The sequence below is a fragment of the Onychostoma macrolepis genome, chromosome 10 (genome assembly GCF_012432095.1).
Source record: "Onychostoma macrolepis isolate SWU-2019 chromosome 10, ASM1243209v1, whole genome shotgun sequence".
NCBI classification, from domain to species: domain Eukaryota; kingdom Metazoa; phylum Chordata; class Actinopteri; order Cypriniformes; family Cyprinidae; genus Onychostoma; species Onychostoma macrolepis.
The window spans coordinates 23,598,574-23,615,505 of record NC_081164.1 but is presented as its reverse complement, the minus strand read 5'-3'; the positions used below and the strand labels follow the sequence as shown (position 1 = coordinate 23,615,505).

Here is a 16,932-nt window from a genome sequence, read left to right as displayed (position 1 = left end):
CTGGCCGCTGTGAAAACAATTTTGTTCGCACGTCTCTTCATTACCAAGTTCAATTATCTGAAAGACTGGTTAACTGCGTCTTTGACACATCTTAATCAGTCCAGGAAATCGCACAAGGAAATAAGCCAAACCACACATCAACCCTAAATGTTGAGCGATCTCACAGACAGACTCATCAGTGAAGCAGGGTTGTTAACTAAAACTAAAACAGTAAAAAAAAAACATTTCCATTACTTGAAATAAAAGCATTAATAGAAATAAAATATAACAAAAAATATTTTATTTCAGCTAGGCAAGGAACATTTCTGAATTATGAAAAATTGCATAATTGCTAATTATGTATGCAAATTAATAGATTCAAAGTGTATGTGTATATTATTATACATACTGTATGTATTATTTGTATGTAAATGCATTTGTTTTAATTATTAAATCAATTGTGATTAATACAATTGTTTTAATATATTATTATTTATTTTTATTAATATTAATACAATTATTTTTAGTCCTTTTTATTATGTGCTTTTTTCTTTTTCATCAATGCATGTATGTTTTTTTTTATTACTTGAAATAGCATAACTTGAAATTACATAAAACATATTTCAACTAGACAATGCACATTTCTCATTTTTGTTTAGTTTGTCAAAGTACTAAAGTAGTAAATTTTTTACAAATCTATGAAAAAAATTAATTAAATTAATAAAATAACATTGAAAAGAAAAATTTATAGAAATGACAAAACATACATCAAAATAACTAAAATTCATTAAAAAAACTATAATTGTATGATTGACAGCAGTATTGAGAAATGTTACTTTTAAAAGTAACCTAGCTAATTATGTTACTTTGTTAAAGTACGTGTTACATTTTCTCACCATCTGTTGTCTGGGGCTCTTTTTCTAGCATGTAAGTGCTGTACTCAACTCGTAGACCTAACAACCATCCAGAACGCCTTAGCAACCACATATAAATGCATTAAAAACCATTCCGAACACCGCTGCAAAAACATATAGCATACCCCATGACTTTTGCAAACTTTATCTTCAGAAGATGTAAAAATCTACTGCAAACAGTTGTTTCCCTCCCTAAACTAGTTTGCTTGATGTGACTTTTAAAATCATGATATCTTCCCATCAGGGCTGAGGAAGGTGATGGTACGCGCTCATCGGCAGGCCTGGTGTTGGCAGGACGAGTGGTACGGTCTGACCATGGAGGATATCCGGCAGCTGGAGCTGGAGACGCAGCTGGCTCTGGCACAGAAGATGGCGCAGTACAGCTGCAACGAGGAGGGCGGCGAGAACAACGGCGCTGCCACCAGCCCCGAGAAAGAGCACGAAGCCAAGGAGGCCATCAGCTCCATCGAAGCCGAGGGCACGACGAGGACCATGGGGGACACGCTGCAGGCGCGAGGAGAGCTGACCAAGCAGTGGTCTACCTCTTCCAGGTCCTCGCGTTCCTCGAAGAGAGGGGGTACGTACACACCGCCATACTTCAAAAATGCATGACTCACACAGTGAAGACATTTGTCATGTTACATAATATTTTTATTTCATATAAATGCTGTTCTTTGGAACGTTCTGTTCAAAGAATCTTGAAAAATTCTTTTTTTTTTTTTTTTTAGTTTTTCGCAAAAATATTTATCAAAGTAACTATTTTAAATATTGATAATAAGGTAACACTTTACAATAAGTTTCATTAGTTAACACTAGGGGTGGCATGATACATGTATTCGTACCAAACCGTCACGGTACGGACATCTCGGTTCGTTGCATGAGGCCTCACAACAAATACAGGCAATTCACCCCTGATCCAGAAGGGGGCGCCCGCAGTAATGCAACGCTGTTTAATAACCGCCAGCAGAAGAACAGCGGATGCAGAGTTGCCGAAAAAAAAAAAAAAATCATGTGCTGATTCTGAACGCATCTCTCACTGACAAGGGAGTGTACTTTAAAGGCTTGTGCACTCAACTGTTTGCGAAATGGGGCTTTGAGCTCGTGTATCCTACCTCTCTCATTTGGCACAAATCCAAATATTCCATAATATTTCCATATTTGCGATGTAACGTATCTGAATGCTAAACTATTATTTATTATGTAAATGATAGGCTTTGTATTTCAGTCACGTTCCAACGGTGACACAGAGGCGCGCTGATGTTTGGCTCACTGTATTTTATCTTGATAAACTGATGTGTTTTGTGTGTGTGTGTGTGTGTGTGTGTGCGCGCACGCTCTGGCGCGATGACTTCAACTGTTTCCTTATACCAGCAGAATCAACTTTAAACACTTATTTTCTTATTAATAATGCATCACTGTATAAAGGTCTGCTATATGTATATATATATATATATATATATGTATATGTTTATGTGTGTATATATATGTATGTGTATATGTATATGTGTATATGTAGCCTTCTGCAGATTTTATTTATATATAATATAACAATGTAATAATATTTAGTATTTTCACATCTAGGTGGAAAAAATAGTAAATTGCACTACTGTCTGTTCAAAATAAATGAAAAGAAACCGAGCATAGTAGATTTTTTTTTTTTCCTGTTATACCGAAATCGTATCGAACCGTGACATCTGTGTACCGTGCCACCCCTAGTTAACATTAGTTAACAACATTAGTAAACATGAAGTAAGAATGAACAATACTTCTACAGCATTTATTAATCTTAATGTTAATGTTAATTTCAGCATTTACTAATGCATTATTAAAAATTAAAAGTTGTGTTTAACATTAGTTAATGCACTGTGAACTAACATGAATAAACAATCAACAACTGTATTTTCATTAACTAACATTTAACAAAGATGAATAAATAGTGTAATAAATGCATTGTTCGTTGTTTGTTCGTGTTAGTTAATACATTAACTAATGTTAACAAATGACACCTTATTGTAAAGTGTTACCGATAATAATCAGAAATGTTTCTTGAGCAGCAAATCAGCATATTAGAATAATTTCTGAAGGATCATGTGACACTGAAGACTGGAGTAATGTTTAAATATCAAATTATTTTAAAATTGTAATCGTATTTCATAATATTATGAAATTCTTTTTAAATAGTTATTTTAATATTAACAATTTATGAATATAATAGTATAACACTAAGTTATATAATTGTATATATTATATTGTCTTTATATTATGTATCATTTATAAATGTATGTAAATTAATTTATTAAAAGTGAATATGTATATTATTATACATATCTATGTATTATATATGTATATATTTTATCATTAATAATAAATTGTATTTATTTTTGATAGTAGTGCAACAATTATGTGTAGTCCTTTTTTTTCTGTTTTTGTTTTTCATTAATGCATATTAGTTTGAGAGAGAATCATGATGCATATGTGATTTTTTTTTTTTTTTTTTTCATGCATTGTGCATTTTTTTCATAATGTGTGTGCAGGAAGTCCTTCACGCCACAGCATTTCTGAATGGCGCATGCAGAGCATCGCCAGAGATTCAGAGGACAGCACAGACGATGAGTTCTTTGACGCTCACGGTAATGCAGGATTGATCCTGAGTTTTAGAAGGTGCTCATGGCAATCTGTTATTTACTAAAGTCTGAATCCTTGTTCCTCAGAGGACTTCTCTGACAACGAGGAGATCTTTGCCAAGGAGATCACCAAATGGAACTCCACCGATCTGATGGATAAAATCGAGACAGCGGATTCAGAGGAAGCCCAGGGTACGCTGGGATTATCTTCACCCGTCCAACACGCTCTCCGATTGTGGGGGGTATTTTGGGCCCCCGAGGCGGGTGATGCAAAGCATTTTTTCCGATGCTTTGGTTTTGTAATGCATAAGCCGAGCCCGCTGGAAGGAGTTTTTTTCCATTCATCCTCCAAATACAGAGATTTTCACATCTTTAATAGGATTAGCGGTAAAGGAGCCCCATTGACTCTGAGGAGGTTAGGGTCTGTGTCAAACAGTGTGAGATTATGGAACACTAATTACACTGAATTCCATGCTGTTTGCGAGACGGATCTCGCTGCTCGCTGGACTCACAGGCCGCGGAGGGTTTTACACTTATGAAACCCATGTTCAGATGAAAGTCTAACACTAGGTTTCTTAATAATAATAATAATAATAATAATAATAATAATAGACTTTTAATAGCCATTTAGAAATAATTTTATTTTATAGCAATTTGCTTACATATAAGTATTAAACTATTAAATTAATATTATAATGCTAATTTAATACTACATATTTTACAAATTTAGTAGTAATATTAATATATTAAGTAATATAGAAATTAAATATTGCTTAAATGAATTATTAATTTAATATTTATAAATTGAGTTTACACACATATCTAATATATTATTAATATTAATAAAATTGTGTATATATTCTTATTAATAATTACATTATTATTTCTGTACTTTATTAATATTAATACAATTATTTTATTCATTTGACTTGTATTTTTATTTTGCATCAATGCAGATTAATCTGAGAGAATAAATTAAGCAACATATAAATATTTTAATATCAATTAATAATAATAAAATATATTAATTTATATATATATATATATATATATATATATTACTTAAAAATGAATAATTACTTATAATTAATACAATTATTTTAATTATTATGATAATTTCTTTATTTTTTATCGATAGTTACATTTTTATTAATATAAATGAAATGATTTTAGTTTTGTGTTTTTCTTTTCATCAATGCATATGTTTTTAAAAAAAAAATGTATCATGATGCATATGTGATTCTCCCCCCCCCCTTGCATTAAGCACATTAATTTTATGTTTGTAGGTGACTATCAAGAATCGGGTGGGGAGTTTTCTGGAATCACCAGCGTGGAGCGGCTCAATGAGGTATGTCTGCAGCTGTGCATTTTCATACACACTTTCCCATTAAAATGAATGGAAATATACTACAACATAAACGTTTCATAATACATATTTATGCAGCAGTGTCGTACTGTTAATGCAACTGTAGCAGTGAAAAACGCATTGATCTGTACTCATGCTAATGGAGCAGAAATTCAGCAATAGTCACACGTTGTTTATGCTGACGTAAAAACAGGGAAAAAAGCATTAGAGCTTCTCTGAGGGTATGTTATGCAACAGCGATTTCATTTTGCATCAGCGCCACACTATCAGTGAATAAACCGTATGACCTTTGACGAAATGAAACGGCGGTCTGTCACTGCAAAGGTCGGCTCAGCATATAGTCATAAGGTCAAGTTCTCATGGTGTGAAGGGTTTGATGGGGACGTGTGGTGGAAGAGCACGATCAGGGGTTGAGGGCTTTGGGATGATCTCAGTGCTCTTTAACTCTGCTCCTCAGAGACGCAGGTCCATGCGGCGCTCCAGCATTCGTAAGCGTCGACGTACAGCACGCAAACGCCCAGCTGTGAGTCACAGCGACACCGTCTGAGCTAGAAGTGTGTTGTTTGCTTAGAGTTTAGCTGATTTTTACCCTGAAACAGTATTTTATGCTATCAGAAGTGTTGTTTTGTAAAGTAGAGACACTCTTCATATGTAGACATGTAGTTCTTCTGTGGGTTAGAGGTTTTATCAAAGCAGTCTTTAAGTCAACAGCGATGCCCATTTTTTCGGCAGTCTGGGTTCTGGAAGTGTTTTCCCATTCGTCTTGTCCATAGGACAAATCAAACTTTTTAAATTCACATTGCAAAATGTATATGTTTCTGGTGCTCTGAAGGTTTGTTGTGCAGTTTGTGAATGTAATGCAGTCTAGGTTAATTATTCAGTTAGTTTCACATTTGCATAACAACACATTTTTGGCCATTATGGAGGAGAAGATAAGGTTTCAATAATATGAAGATATTTTAAATAATTATTATTTAATCATATATAAATATTTAAAATCGAACTTGTAGTAGTAATAATAATAATTATTATTATCATTATACATTTATTAATGTATTATAATTGTGTAATAATTATAATGTATTAATTATACAACAATAACAATACATTTATTAATATTAGATATTTGGTAATAATTTTACCTACTACTTTATCATGAACTAACAATGAAAAAAATGTAAACACTTATTAGTCTTAATGTTAATTTCAACATTTAGTAATACATTATTAAAAGAAATAAGTTATATCTGGACGCATAATTGACTGTATCCTCAATTCAGTTAACATGAACTAACAATGAACTTCAGCATTTTTAAACTAAATTTAACAGATTTAAAAATACTGTGACAAATGTATTGCTCATTGTTAATTAATTTCAGTTAATACATCAACTAGTGCATTAACTAACATTAACTAGTGCAACCTTATTGTAAAGTGTTAATTTTAACACATTTTATATATCTATATAATAATCTAAATTTATCAAATAAATATATTTTAAAATATTGTTGTTATTATTATAAAATATTATTATTTTATTAAATTAAATGTACAAATTATTTATTAATTTTATCAAGAGTATGTAAAAATATGAATTATAAAAATAATTGAATGCTGCTTTTCCTTTATTATTCTTTTCATTAGTACATTTTATTTTAGTGTTAGTATTAGGAGTATTATTTTGAATATTAAACATCTGTACTTGCAACTAGCATAAACAAATAAGATTCGTTAACTTTTATGCGTAAATATTTTTGATATTGAGCATAAAAATTAACGAGCAATAATTTGTATGACAGTGAAGTCAGCCAAAATGTCATAATCAACATAATGACAGCTTCTTAATAGAAATCACCACTGCTGTATTTTATGTTTTATTTTTAACACCACAGCAGCCCCACTAATGCAATATAGGTAGCTAATATTAGCTCTGGTCATCTGAGTCGACCCACTTGTGACGTGGTTTCTACAGAAGCATATGTCCGTGTTTCTCATGGCAGGTCTGTGTTTAAAGATTTATGTGTTTGAACTGAAATTCGATTTATCTATGGAGATTTTGAATGGGATTTGTACTTCCGGAAGCTTGCTGTTGCGGTCTGTACCGTGTTGTTTGTTAGTAAGTCGTTCTCTTTCACAATAGCATGTTGTCACGAGTGTGTGTGGATGTTTTAAATGAACCGTATGCAGCTGCAGAAACAGCTGTCCAAATGTGTCCCTCAGGACTGTTCCTCACGGCAGTGCTTACAGCCGTCCAAGATCCACGTCCTCATCCTGGTCCTGCACGGCGGAAACATCCTGGATACGGGCAGCGGAGACCAGAACAGCAAGCAGGGGGACGTCAACACCATCAGCAGTGCGTTTGATGCTGTGATGCGGGTTCATTACCCCTCTGCATTGGGCCGCATCGCCATCCGCCTGGTTCCGTGTCCAGCCGTGTGTGTGGAGGCCTTCTCTCTGGTGTCAAAGTGAGCATGAACACACACGCAATCCACTGCCAGGAGAATAAACACCACCTCTGGTAGTCATTAGGTAGTGTTGGGGTGTAACTTTTTAATATTTCAGTAGGTTGACAATTATTGCTTAATAATGGTTCCAGAAAGTCCCTTCGTTTTTATTTTATTTAATTTTGTTATTATTAAATAACTACTAATTAGTAATAAGGAATAATTTTATTTATTTAATACTTAATTAATTTCAGTAGTAGCTTGACAATTATCACTTAGTAATGGTTCCGGAGTCCCTGCATTTTTATTTTTATTTTATTTTATTTTAAATGGTAATAATAAATAATTTCATTTATTTGGTATAGAAAAAATGGATTAGAATTATTGTTTAATAATGTTTCCAGAAAGTCCCTGTAATTTAAGTAATTAATTAATTCATTTATTTTCAATAAATAAATGCATACATACATACATACTTTTATTTATTTGGTTTAGAAAAATAATTACAATTATTGCAGCATAATGTTTCCAGAAAGTTATTTTATTTACTTGGCATTTAATTAATTAGTAAAGAAATCAATCTTAAATGAATACTTTTTAATTAATAAATAAATGTACTAATAGATACATTTATTTATTGGGTATAGGGAAAAAAATAGATTAGAATTACTGCTTAATGTTTCCTGAAACTCCCTGCAATTAATAATTTAATAATTTATTCATTAAATAATAATAAATACTCATTTATGTTTATTATTATTACTTCATAATAACAAATCATTTAAAAAATGTTAAATGCTGTTGTTTATTTAACATTTTAATTATATTTATGTTTTTTTACATTGTAAATGTATCCAAATATGTTTTAGTCTGAGATCCTTAATGTTTTGGCACCAGATCTGAAAGTTATACATTTTTATATAAATCACTTAAATAGTACGCTACATTGTCAGTGCCTTCACTGTATCACATGTTTAATTTAGTAAGCAACATCCAGTTTTGTGAAAAATGCCTTATTTTTTCGCAGTACATTCAAATTGTTGTTGATATTGATTGATTCACTACACCTTTGAAAACAAATTGCATTGTGGGAAAGAGTATTCACTGCTGTAAACACAGCACATTTTGGCAATTGCTTTAGATCATATGAGTGTTGCATGAATGCTGCAGAAAGACTAGTATGGTAGTATGCGGTTCTTCATGCTAATCCGGTGTAGAAAACTGTTGGTGGCTGGTAATGACCCAGCATGCTCTCTGTTCTTGTGTCCTTGACACAGTTTGAGTCCCTACAGCTATGACGAAGGCTGCCTCTCCAACAGTCAGGATCACATCCCTCTGGCCGCCCTGCCCCTATTGGCCACCTCTGCACCACAGTACCAGGATGCCGTGGCAACGGTCATAGTGCGAGCCAATCAGGTCTATGGTGACTTCATCAAATCCCTGGAGGGAGCCACTTTCACCGGACAGGTCAGTGCTTTGGGTTTTTCTCTCTGTGTTTATTTACAGATTATTTATAAATTGTGCGCCAGTGAAATATGCATCTAGTTCTAGCGTGTTTGATGAAGAGTCTAAAATTAACTTTTGGGATCAATGTGCTTTATATACAGAAGAACATCAAATGATGTGTTCTTAAAATAATACTATCATTTTAGTATCACTGAGGTTCTATTATAGTTTTTATTTTATTGACCTGATCATGTCAACAAAATAAAAACTATAATAAATGTATCTTTTCTAACTGATTGGACATCAGATTTTCATAAACCACACAATAAAAACTGAAAAATCTATTACAATTTATCGTTATAGTTGTGGTGTGGACTCGATTTTTAGAACTGTATCTTTATCGCTATCTTTATAGTTATCGTCCTTGGTGTGAACAGGCCTTTAGACTTTCATAGACAAGTCCCACATAGCTGTACATGCTATTAACATGCTAGCTAGTAATGTTTTAAACATGCTAGCAACATGCTAAATCGTGCTAACAAAATGCTAAAACGTAAACATTGTGCTAAATTATGCTAGAAACATGCTAGCATGTTAAATTGTTAGCAAACATGTTAAAACTTATTAACAATGTGTGATGTTAGCAGCATGTTATAACATGTTAGCAGTGTACTGATACATGCTAGAAACACGTTAACAAGGTGTTAAATCATACTAGTAACGTGTTAAAACATGTTAGTAATTTGCTAATTCAATAGAAACATGCAAGCCATGTGCTAAATAATGCTAACAATGTTAAAACATGCTAGCAATGTTAAATTATGTTAGAAACTTGTTAACAGCATGTTAAATCATGCTAACAGTGTGTTAAATCATGCTAGCAACAGGCTAAAACAAACAATATGTAAAATCATGTTATCAAGATGTTAAAACAAGTTAACAATGTGTTAGAATGTTAAATGTGCAAGCAAGTTGTTAAATCATGCTAGCAATGTGCTATGACATGCTAGAAACATGTTAACAAGGTGTTAAATCGTGCTAGTAACATGTTAGCAATGAGCTAATTCAATAGAAACATGTTAGCAATGTGTTAAATCATGCTTGAAACATGTTGGCTGCATCTTAAACTGTGCTAGCAACAGTGACGCATCATGGAAGTGCTGTGAATGTTGCTTCATGTTGTTTTTAAATGGTCATTTTCCTCATTGCCCAGCACATGTGATGTAATGTGTGTCTGTGTGCAGGTGTGTCTGATTGGTGACTGTGTGGGAGGCATTCTGGGATTTGATGCTCTCTGCAGCAGCAACATCACTGTGTCAGAGAGTCAAAACAGCAGCCGACGCGGCAGCATTGTCAGTGTGCAGGTGAACACACACACACATCCAGACAGTGATTAATTACCTGTAATCAATCACAACATAACAGATAAGACAAATTGCATCCTTTTGTATTTGTAAGTGTGTCAATAGCAGTAATACATCAAAGTCTTTTATTTCAGAAGAGCAAGAAAAATGCTGTTTTCCATCACATGACCCCTGTAATACTAAGCACGGCTTCACTTCCTCTGCAGGACAATGACCTGCTGTCACCAGGGATCATTATAAACAGCTCTCACTGCTCGGGTTCAGGCTCGGGCTCGGGTTTGACTCTGGAGGGCAGTCGCCACCTCAGCCGCAGTAATATAGACATTCCTCGTTCCAGCGGTCCGGACGACCCCAAAAAACAGCTGCCCCGCAAACGCAGCGACTCTTCCACCTACGAGTTCGACACCATCAAACAGCACCAGGCCTTCCTGACCAGGTGAGCCACTGACCCGATTACATTCTTCAGCCAGGCTGTCATTTAAGTGAATGTGTCTTTTTTCATTTGTCATGATTAGGGACACAATATACTCATGACTGCATTGGAATTGGCTAATATTAGCTTGTAGGTAAAGCAGATAATATCAGGGATTATGTTTCTATATCAAGCAATAAGTGGCAGTTTTCAAAAATACAAGATACTTTAAAATATTACAAATATTTTATAAAAGGTTTCTCATGGTCATGGAAAACCTGAAAAAAGTCATATTTATTTAATTGCTTTCCAGTCCTGAAAGAGGTGAGAAATCTTACAACTGATGCAAATTCATGGACAAATACGTAGTAAATAATGGAAATATTTCAATGTTGAATTATATAATATATTAAATTATATAGTATTGTATTATATTTTACATGAAAAAAATCATGAAAAATTATGTAGTAAATAGTGAACATTTTTCAGTATTTTATATATAGTATTTTATTGAGTTATGTAGAGTAAAACCTTTTATGATTCTTTTCATTCTTTTAATTGAATCAATCGAGTGATTGCGAGGATCAGGCCAAATGATTGATGATCAAATGATTCTTTAGCAGATTGATCTGAATCAAAATTCTTTGACAAAAATCCTTCTCCAGTAATCTTAGGTGGACTTTTATTTTGCGCAAAAAGTGTGAACTCTGCGATAGTTTATTTTAAAAATTAATATTTATTGAGATTGTAAAACATTTTAAATCATTCTTTTCAGTCAAATGTTTTAAAGTGGTTCAAAATCTAAATGATTCTTTAGCAATTGGATTCGGAATCAAAATGATTTTAAGGACTTAAGTACTTCTCCAGTAGTCATAATCATTTTGTTTATGCATAAAAAATGTGAACTCTGCAATAGTTTAGTTTAAGAAATTATACAAAATTAATTATAAAAATTATTCATTCATAATTTCATTAATTTTTTTATTTTTAGATTATACATTTCTTGACATTTCCATATCAGTGTTGTAATAATGTAAAAGTTGTGCAGTTGTATAAAAAATAATTCTGTAAATTGTATGTAGTCTGCACTCCAGCGTTTTGAGGAACGATCCGGGGTCGCGCCGGTCCAGCAGCAGTACCATGCTGGAGGGAGGAGGCGCTCTGGGAAAGTTTGACTTCGAAGTGTCCGACTTCTTCCTCTTCGGCTCTCCGCTCGGCCTGGTTCTCGCTCTGAGGAAAACCGTCGTCCCTTCTTTGGACGGTGTGTTAACCTTGAATACTCTTATTATGTGACTTCCTCTGATGGATTACCGGGACTGTGTAATCTCCGTTGTTCATGCTGTTTTTGTTCTGAAGTCCAGTCTTTCAAATCTTTTAAAGGCTTCAAACATATTAATCCTATAAGCAACTTAAATCAGTTGCTGGCAGATTATGAGCGATTGTTTTAGAGGGCCAGAACGTGAACAGTGTGCTGATGGGAGTTTCCCAATCCGACATCTGTCATGTAGAGCTCGTCAGACAAAACAAACACAATGATCAATGTGTTGAATAAAATATTGAAGGCATAACACCAAAGGCAACATTATTTTATTTTTTTTAGCTAGTTTATGATGGAAAAAAACAACAACTGAAAATACACTGCTGTTCAGAAGTTTTGGGCCAATCATTTTTTAAAGAGATGAATATTATGAATACTTTTATTCAGCAAGGATGCATTAAAATGAACAAAATTGACAGTAAAGACATTAATAATATCATAAAATATTTTTGATTCAAATTAATGCTGTTCTTTTGAACTTTCTATTCCTGAAAAAGTACATTCATCAGTTTCCACAAAAATATTACTCAGCACAACTGTTTTCAACATTAAATAATAATAAAATATATATATATATTTCTTGAGCAGCAAATCGACATATTAGAATGATTTCTGAAGGATCATGTGGCACTGAAGACTGGAGTAATGATGCTGAAAATTCAGCTTTGCATCACAGGAATAAATTACATTTTACAGTATATTCAAATAGAAAACAGTTATTTTAAGTTGTAATAATATTTCACAATATTACTGTTTTTGCTATATTTTTTTAATCAAATAAATGCAGTCTTAGAGAGCAGAAGAGACTTCTTTCAAAATATTAAAAAATCTTACCAACCCTTACACTCTGTAATGTATAAGTGAACTATAACATGTATTCTAGAATTTTAGGTCAATTTAACACGTTTTCCTTTCCTTCATTCTTCCGTCCTACAGTGGCTCATCTTCGTCCGGCGTGCCAGCAGGTTTACAACCTGTTCCACCCGGCGGATCCCTCTGCCTCACGTCTGGAGCCCCTGCTGGAGAAGCGCTTCCACCTGATGCCACCGTTTAGCGTGCCGCGATACCAGCGCTTCCCGCTGGGTGACGGCCAGTCAGCGCTGCTGGGTAAGAATGGAGAACACGCACACCTGCTATGACCCGGATTACACCTGCTACTAATACCTGTCTGGAGTGATCTGATCACGAGTGGTCAGACGAGACAGAGCATTGTTTTTCACCTGGTATTAACAAATGCGTCTCCTCTGACCACTCGTGATTGGATTTTAGGTGGACAGTCCCTGATGATATGTTTTAGTATCGAGATATGATTAAAGCTTTCCTTAATATTTTTTATTAACATTTTAATAATTTGTTTCTCTTAAATGTAGTTAAAGTTTTATGTTTTTATGGGTTTTTTTGTATAATATTTATTTGTTATTTTTAAATGTCTATCTCTCTCTCTCTCTCTCTCTCTCTATATATATATATATATATATATATATATATTAATAAAAAAAATAAATATTTTTTTTATCTAGTACATCAATGTAAACTAAATGACAATAAGAAATGTTGCCTTGATAGCTGAAATTAATATTTGTGTAGAATTTATTTATTTTTTTGTAAATTTTAATATAATTAAAAAATATTTTTATAGTTTGTATTTTTGTATTTATTTATTTTTAATATGTCTATGTAGTGTTGTTTGTTTGTTTTTAGTTTTAGTGCATCAAGGTAAACTAAAGTAAGAAGTGTTTCCTTGGCAGATAGCTGAAATAAAATTTAATTTTAGTTCAGTGAATGTTTTTGAATTTTTATTTCAAGTAACAAAAATGTTAATGTTTTTAGTTTTAGTATGTTTTCTATAATATCCCTGCTGCATACATCATTCGCTATGTGATGTCTCACTGCATGTGATTAAAAATGCTAAATATGCTAAAAAAAAAAAAAAACAGAATGCTGCACATAAATGTCTAGTTTGCATATTTGTTTTAGTGCAATGGATGATTGACAGGTGAGTAGCCGGTCTTTTGTCCAGGATGCATTTGAACAAATTACAGTAGTGTTTTCATTTCAAATGCAATGTGGTGCATGCATTTCTGACGGATCACAGAGCATTTTGGATCTCGTTTGCACTTGATTTTTTCATTGTATCACCCTACACGGGTGTTAATACCAGTGTAAACGGGGCCAATGTGTGATCACCTGTATTTCATTATTATTTTAATGGTTTAAAGCAGCACTTTGTAAAAGAGCATCGTCCATCACTGCAGTTCTGTCGTGAGTTTGTTTCACGACTGTTGTTCTCGTGTCTCGGTTCGTGTCATTTCTGTCTGTTATTTGTCTTTATTTTCTGTTTCTTTGTCTCTCTCCCCTTCCCGTCGCTCTCATGTCTCCACGTCCCTCATGCCGCTGGGTTTGACATGTGGCAGTGGAAACCATCCAGAGTAACCCTCACCTCCTGTTGGAGAGTGTGAGCTGTGCCGCCCAGCGCTGTCAGGATGGCATCAGCGAGACTTCCATTCCCGTCCCTGTGCTCAACTGGCAAGCCATGCCGGCCCCCGCCGAGTGTGTGTAGCCATTCCTGGTTTCTTGCATCCTTTTAGCGTAATCACCCCTGTTATGTGTGTCACCCTGTGTGGCGTGTGCTCTCATTTCACATTAGCTGTGTTTGTGTGTCTGCTCTGACATTGATTCTCTGATTTGGGCTTGTTGTTTTGAGTTTTGACTGACTTCCTTCCACTGGTTGCTGCAATGTGAATCTGATGGTATTGAATTTATAGGTAAAGTGTGATCAATGTGTGTTTGTATTTTTTTAGTATTAAAAAAACTTAATGTGGACACATTTATAAGCCATTCATGGGTTGACTTCCAAAGAGCGTTAAATTTCACCAAAAAATCAAAAGAAAGATCATATTATATTTGCCCCAGTACTTGTAATGTAATGCATTAGGATGTTTTACTTTTTTTTTTTTTTTACTTATATATTTATTTATTTTTATGTATCTATTATGTTAAAGAATATTTAACCAATTTTATATATATATACATATACATATATACATATGATTCTGGATGAAGGAATGGTCTCGGATCTCTTGTCAGGTGTCTCTAACTCATCAGGCATTATAGGAGAACATTTAGAGCTGTTAAACTGACAAATGGAGGTTTCAAAAAGTATTGAATAAAAGGTTGCCGTTAATTGTGGCCAGTGTGTATTTGAGAAAAACATTTATTTCATAATGATATTTCCCCCATTTTAAATTCTTATCCAATGAAAGGTTAGATTTCAGTGATTTTTTTTTTTAATAAAAGATCAAAAGGATTAACAATGCAGATTAATATTCACAGCCTTCTTTGATCATATTTACCAAGGGTGCCAATATTTTTGGCCATGACTGTATGTGTGTGTGTGTATATATATATATATATATATATATATATATATATATATATATAATATAATATATCATTCATTAAATATTTACTTAATGAATAGCTATTTATTTATTGATTTACTCACTGTTTACTTTTGAGCTATGTGAATTGGAAAGAAGTGTGCTTTTTTTTTTTTGTTTGTTTTTATTTAAAAAAAGACATTTTTCAAATATTAGAATTAATAGAATATAAATTATAGTAGAATGTAGTTCTTTTATATAATATAATTTATTTTTAGAAATTCATTAATTATTTTAGTATATATTATTTCATAATATATTTATTTTTATATTAATTATAATGCTTTTGGAAATGTGCTTAATTTTATGAAAATAATAGTCCTTAAATTCCTAAATATTTCTTTCTTTTAATTTTGGTGAAAAATATAACTCCAACCTGTGAGCAGTGTTTAGGAAACCTGTTTGAAACCAGAATCCCCAAAAAAATGACACACTTCACCTTTAAAATAACAATACAGCAAGAATAATAAGACAAATCTAAATTCAAGCACTGTGACTAATGACAAATCCTGATTCTGATGATGGGTTGCATGTCTATTTGGTAAATAATGCCCCATGAGGCCTTCTAATAAAATAATCAGCTGTAAATGCTGTCCTAAATTCCATCAGAATTTGTCAGAATGAACTCGGGGGCAATATTTACTACTTTTATCTCTCTTTGGTTTTGTGTTTGCATCTTCTTTTCACTTCCTTTCATCATTTTGAATCAAATAGCCCTTTTACAAATGAATAATGATGCATCATTTAAGCTCTGTTCCAAAATCTAGTGAGATCTCTGCTGCCCTGTGAGCGCACCTGTAATGCCTATTAGATAGACTGCTGTCTAGATAGGCAGCTCACTAGGTTTTGGAACGGACATTTAGTCAGTACTGATTAGTCCAATTTCTGGGCCCAAATTTCCCTGTCAGTTCCTGGTCTGTTCGAGTAATTGCTGGTTTTGGTCCTCACAGCGGATGCGATGCAGTCTCACAGCATCATGTTTGCGGATCACTCCAATCCTTCGTCTCCAGCATCCGTCCCAGCCTTCCGCGGGTTGCGCAGGGCCAGCGAGACCAGCATCGCCAGCCAGGTGTCAGGGTTAGCGGACAGTTACACTGCCTCCAACATTGCCAACAGTAAGTTAACACACACACACAGACAGACAGTCGGTTAGCAGAATACAGTAGTCTAGATATCAAATATATCGTAATGCAGCAGTGGAGTAATTGAGTAATTGGTGTTTTTACCACAAAACCCTTTTTTTTTTTTTTTTTTTTTTCCATTTACATTAAATATGGAATAAATATGAATATACTCATATAAACATGAATATACTCACTATGCTTTAAAAGTTCGCGATCTTTAGTTTTTAAAAATGTTTTTGAAAGAAATCTACATTTATTTGATCAAAAATACAGTTAAAAACAAAACAAAAAAATTTTTGTAAATATTATTGCTGTTTAAAGTAACTTTTTTCTATTTTAATATATTTTAATGTCATTTATTCCTGTTCAAAGATGGTAAAGATTAATTTTCAGCAGCCATTGAGCATGAATTTGAATTTTGTTCATTTGCAGTAGTGCATTTTTTTTAAATTTAAATTAGTGATACTTATTATCATTATTATTATTATTATCTTTAATTAC

At 33.2% G+C, this 16,932-nt stretch overlaps 1 protein-coding gene across 8 annotated transcripts in view; it reads left to right on the top strand.

Annotated features, from left to right (window-relative positions):
- Positions 1-16,932, top strand: part of LOC131547859 (membrane-associated phosphatidylinositol transfer protein 2) — a 68,023-nt gene that overhangs the window by 37,227 nt on the left and 13,864 nt on the right. For 6 of the 8 annotated variants that reach the window (XR_009273039.1, XR_009273037.1, XR_009273038.1 and 3 more), the window contains exons 6-17: positions 1,138-1,470; positions 3,428-3,523; positions 3,605-3,709; positions 4,804-4,865; positions 7,104-7,348; positions 8,605-8,794; positions 10,018-10,137; positions 10,344-10,573; positions 11,632-11,810; positions 12,804-12,974; positions 14,282-14,419; positions 16,258-16,422. Coding sequence is in view for 5 of the 8 variants with exons in the window: in XM_058788590.1 (XP_058644573.1) it covers positions 1,138-1,470; positions 3,428-3,523; positions 3,605-3,709; positions 4,804-4,865; positions 7,104-7,348; positions 8,605-8,794; positions 10,018-10,137; positions 10,344-10,573; positions 11,632-11,810; positions 12,804-12,974; positions 14,282-14,419; positions 16,258-16,422 (2,034 nt within the window). In the remaining 3 variants the exon portion in view is untranslated. The remainder of the gene's footprint in view (positions 1-1,137; positions 1,471-3,427; positions 3,524-3,604; positions 3,710-4,803; positions 4,866-7,103; positions 7,349-8,604; positions 8,795-10,017; positions 10,138-10,343; positions 10,574-11,631; positions 11,811-12,803; positions 12,975-14,281; positions 14,420-16,257; positions 16,423-16,932) is intronic. The other 2 variants (XM_058788588.1, XM_058788589.1) reach the window with 2 other exon arrangements.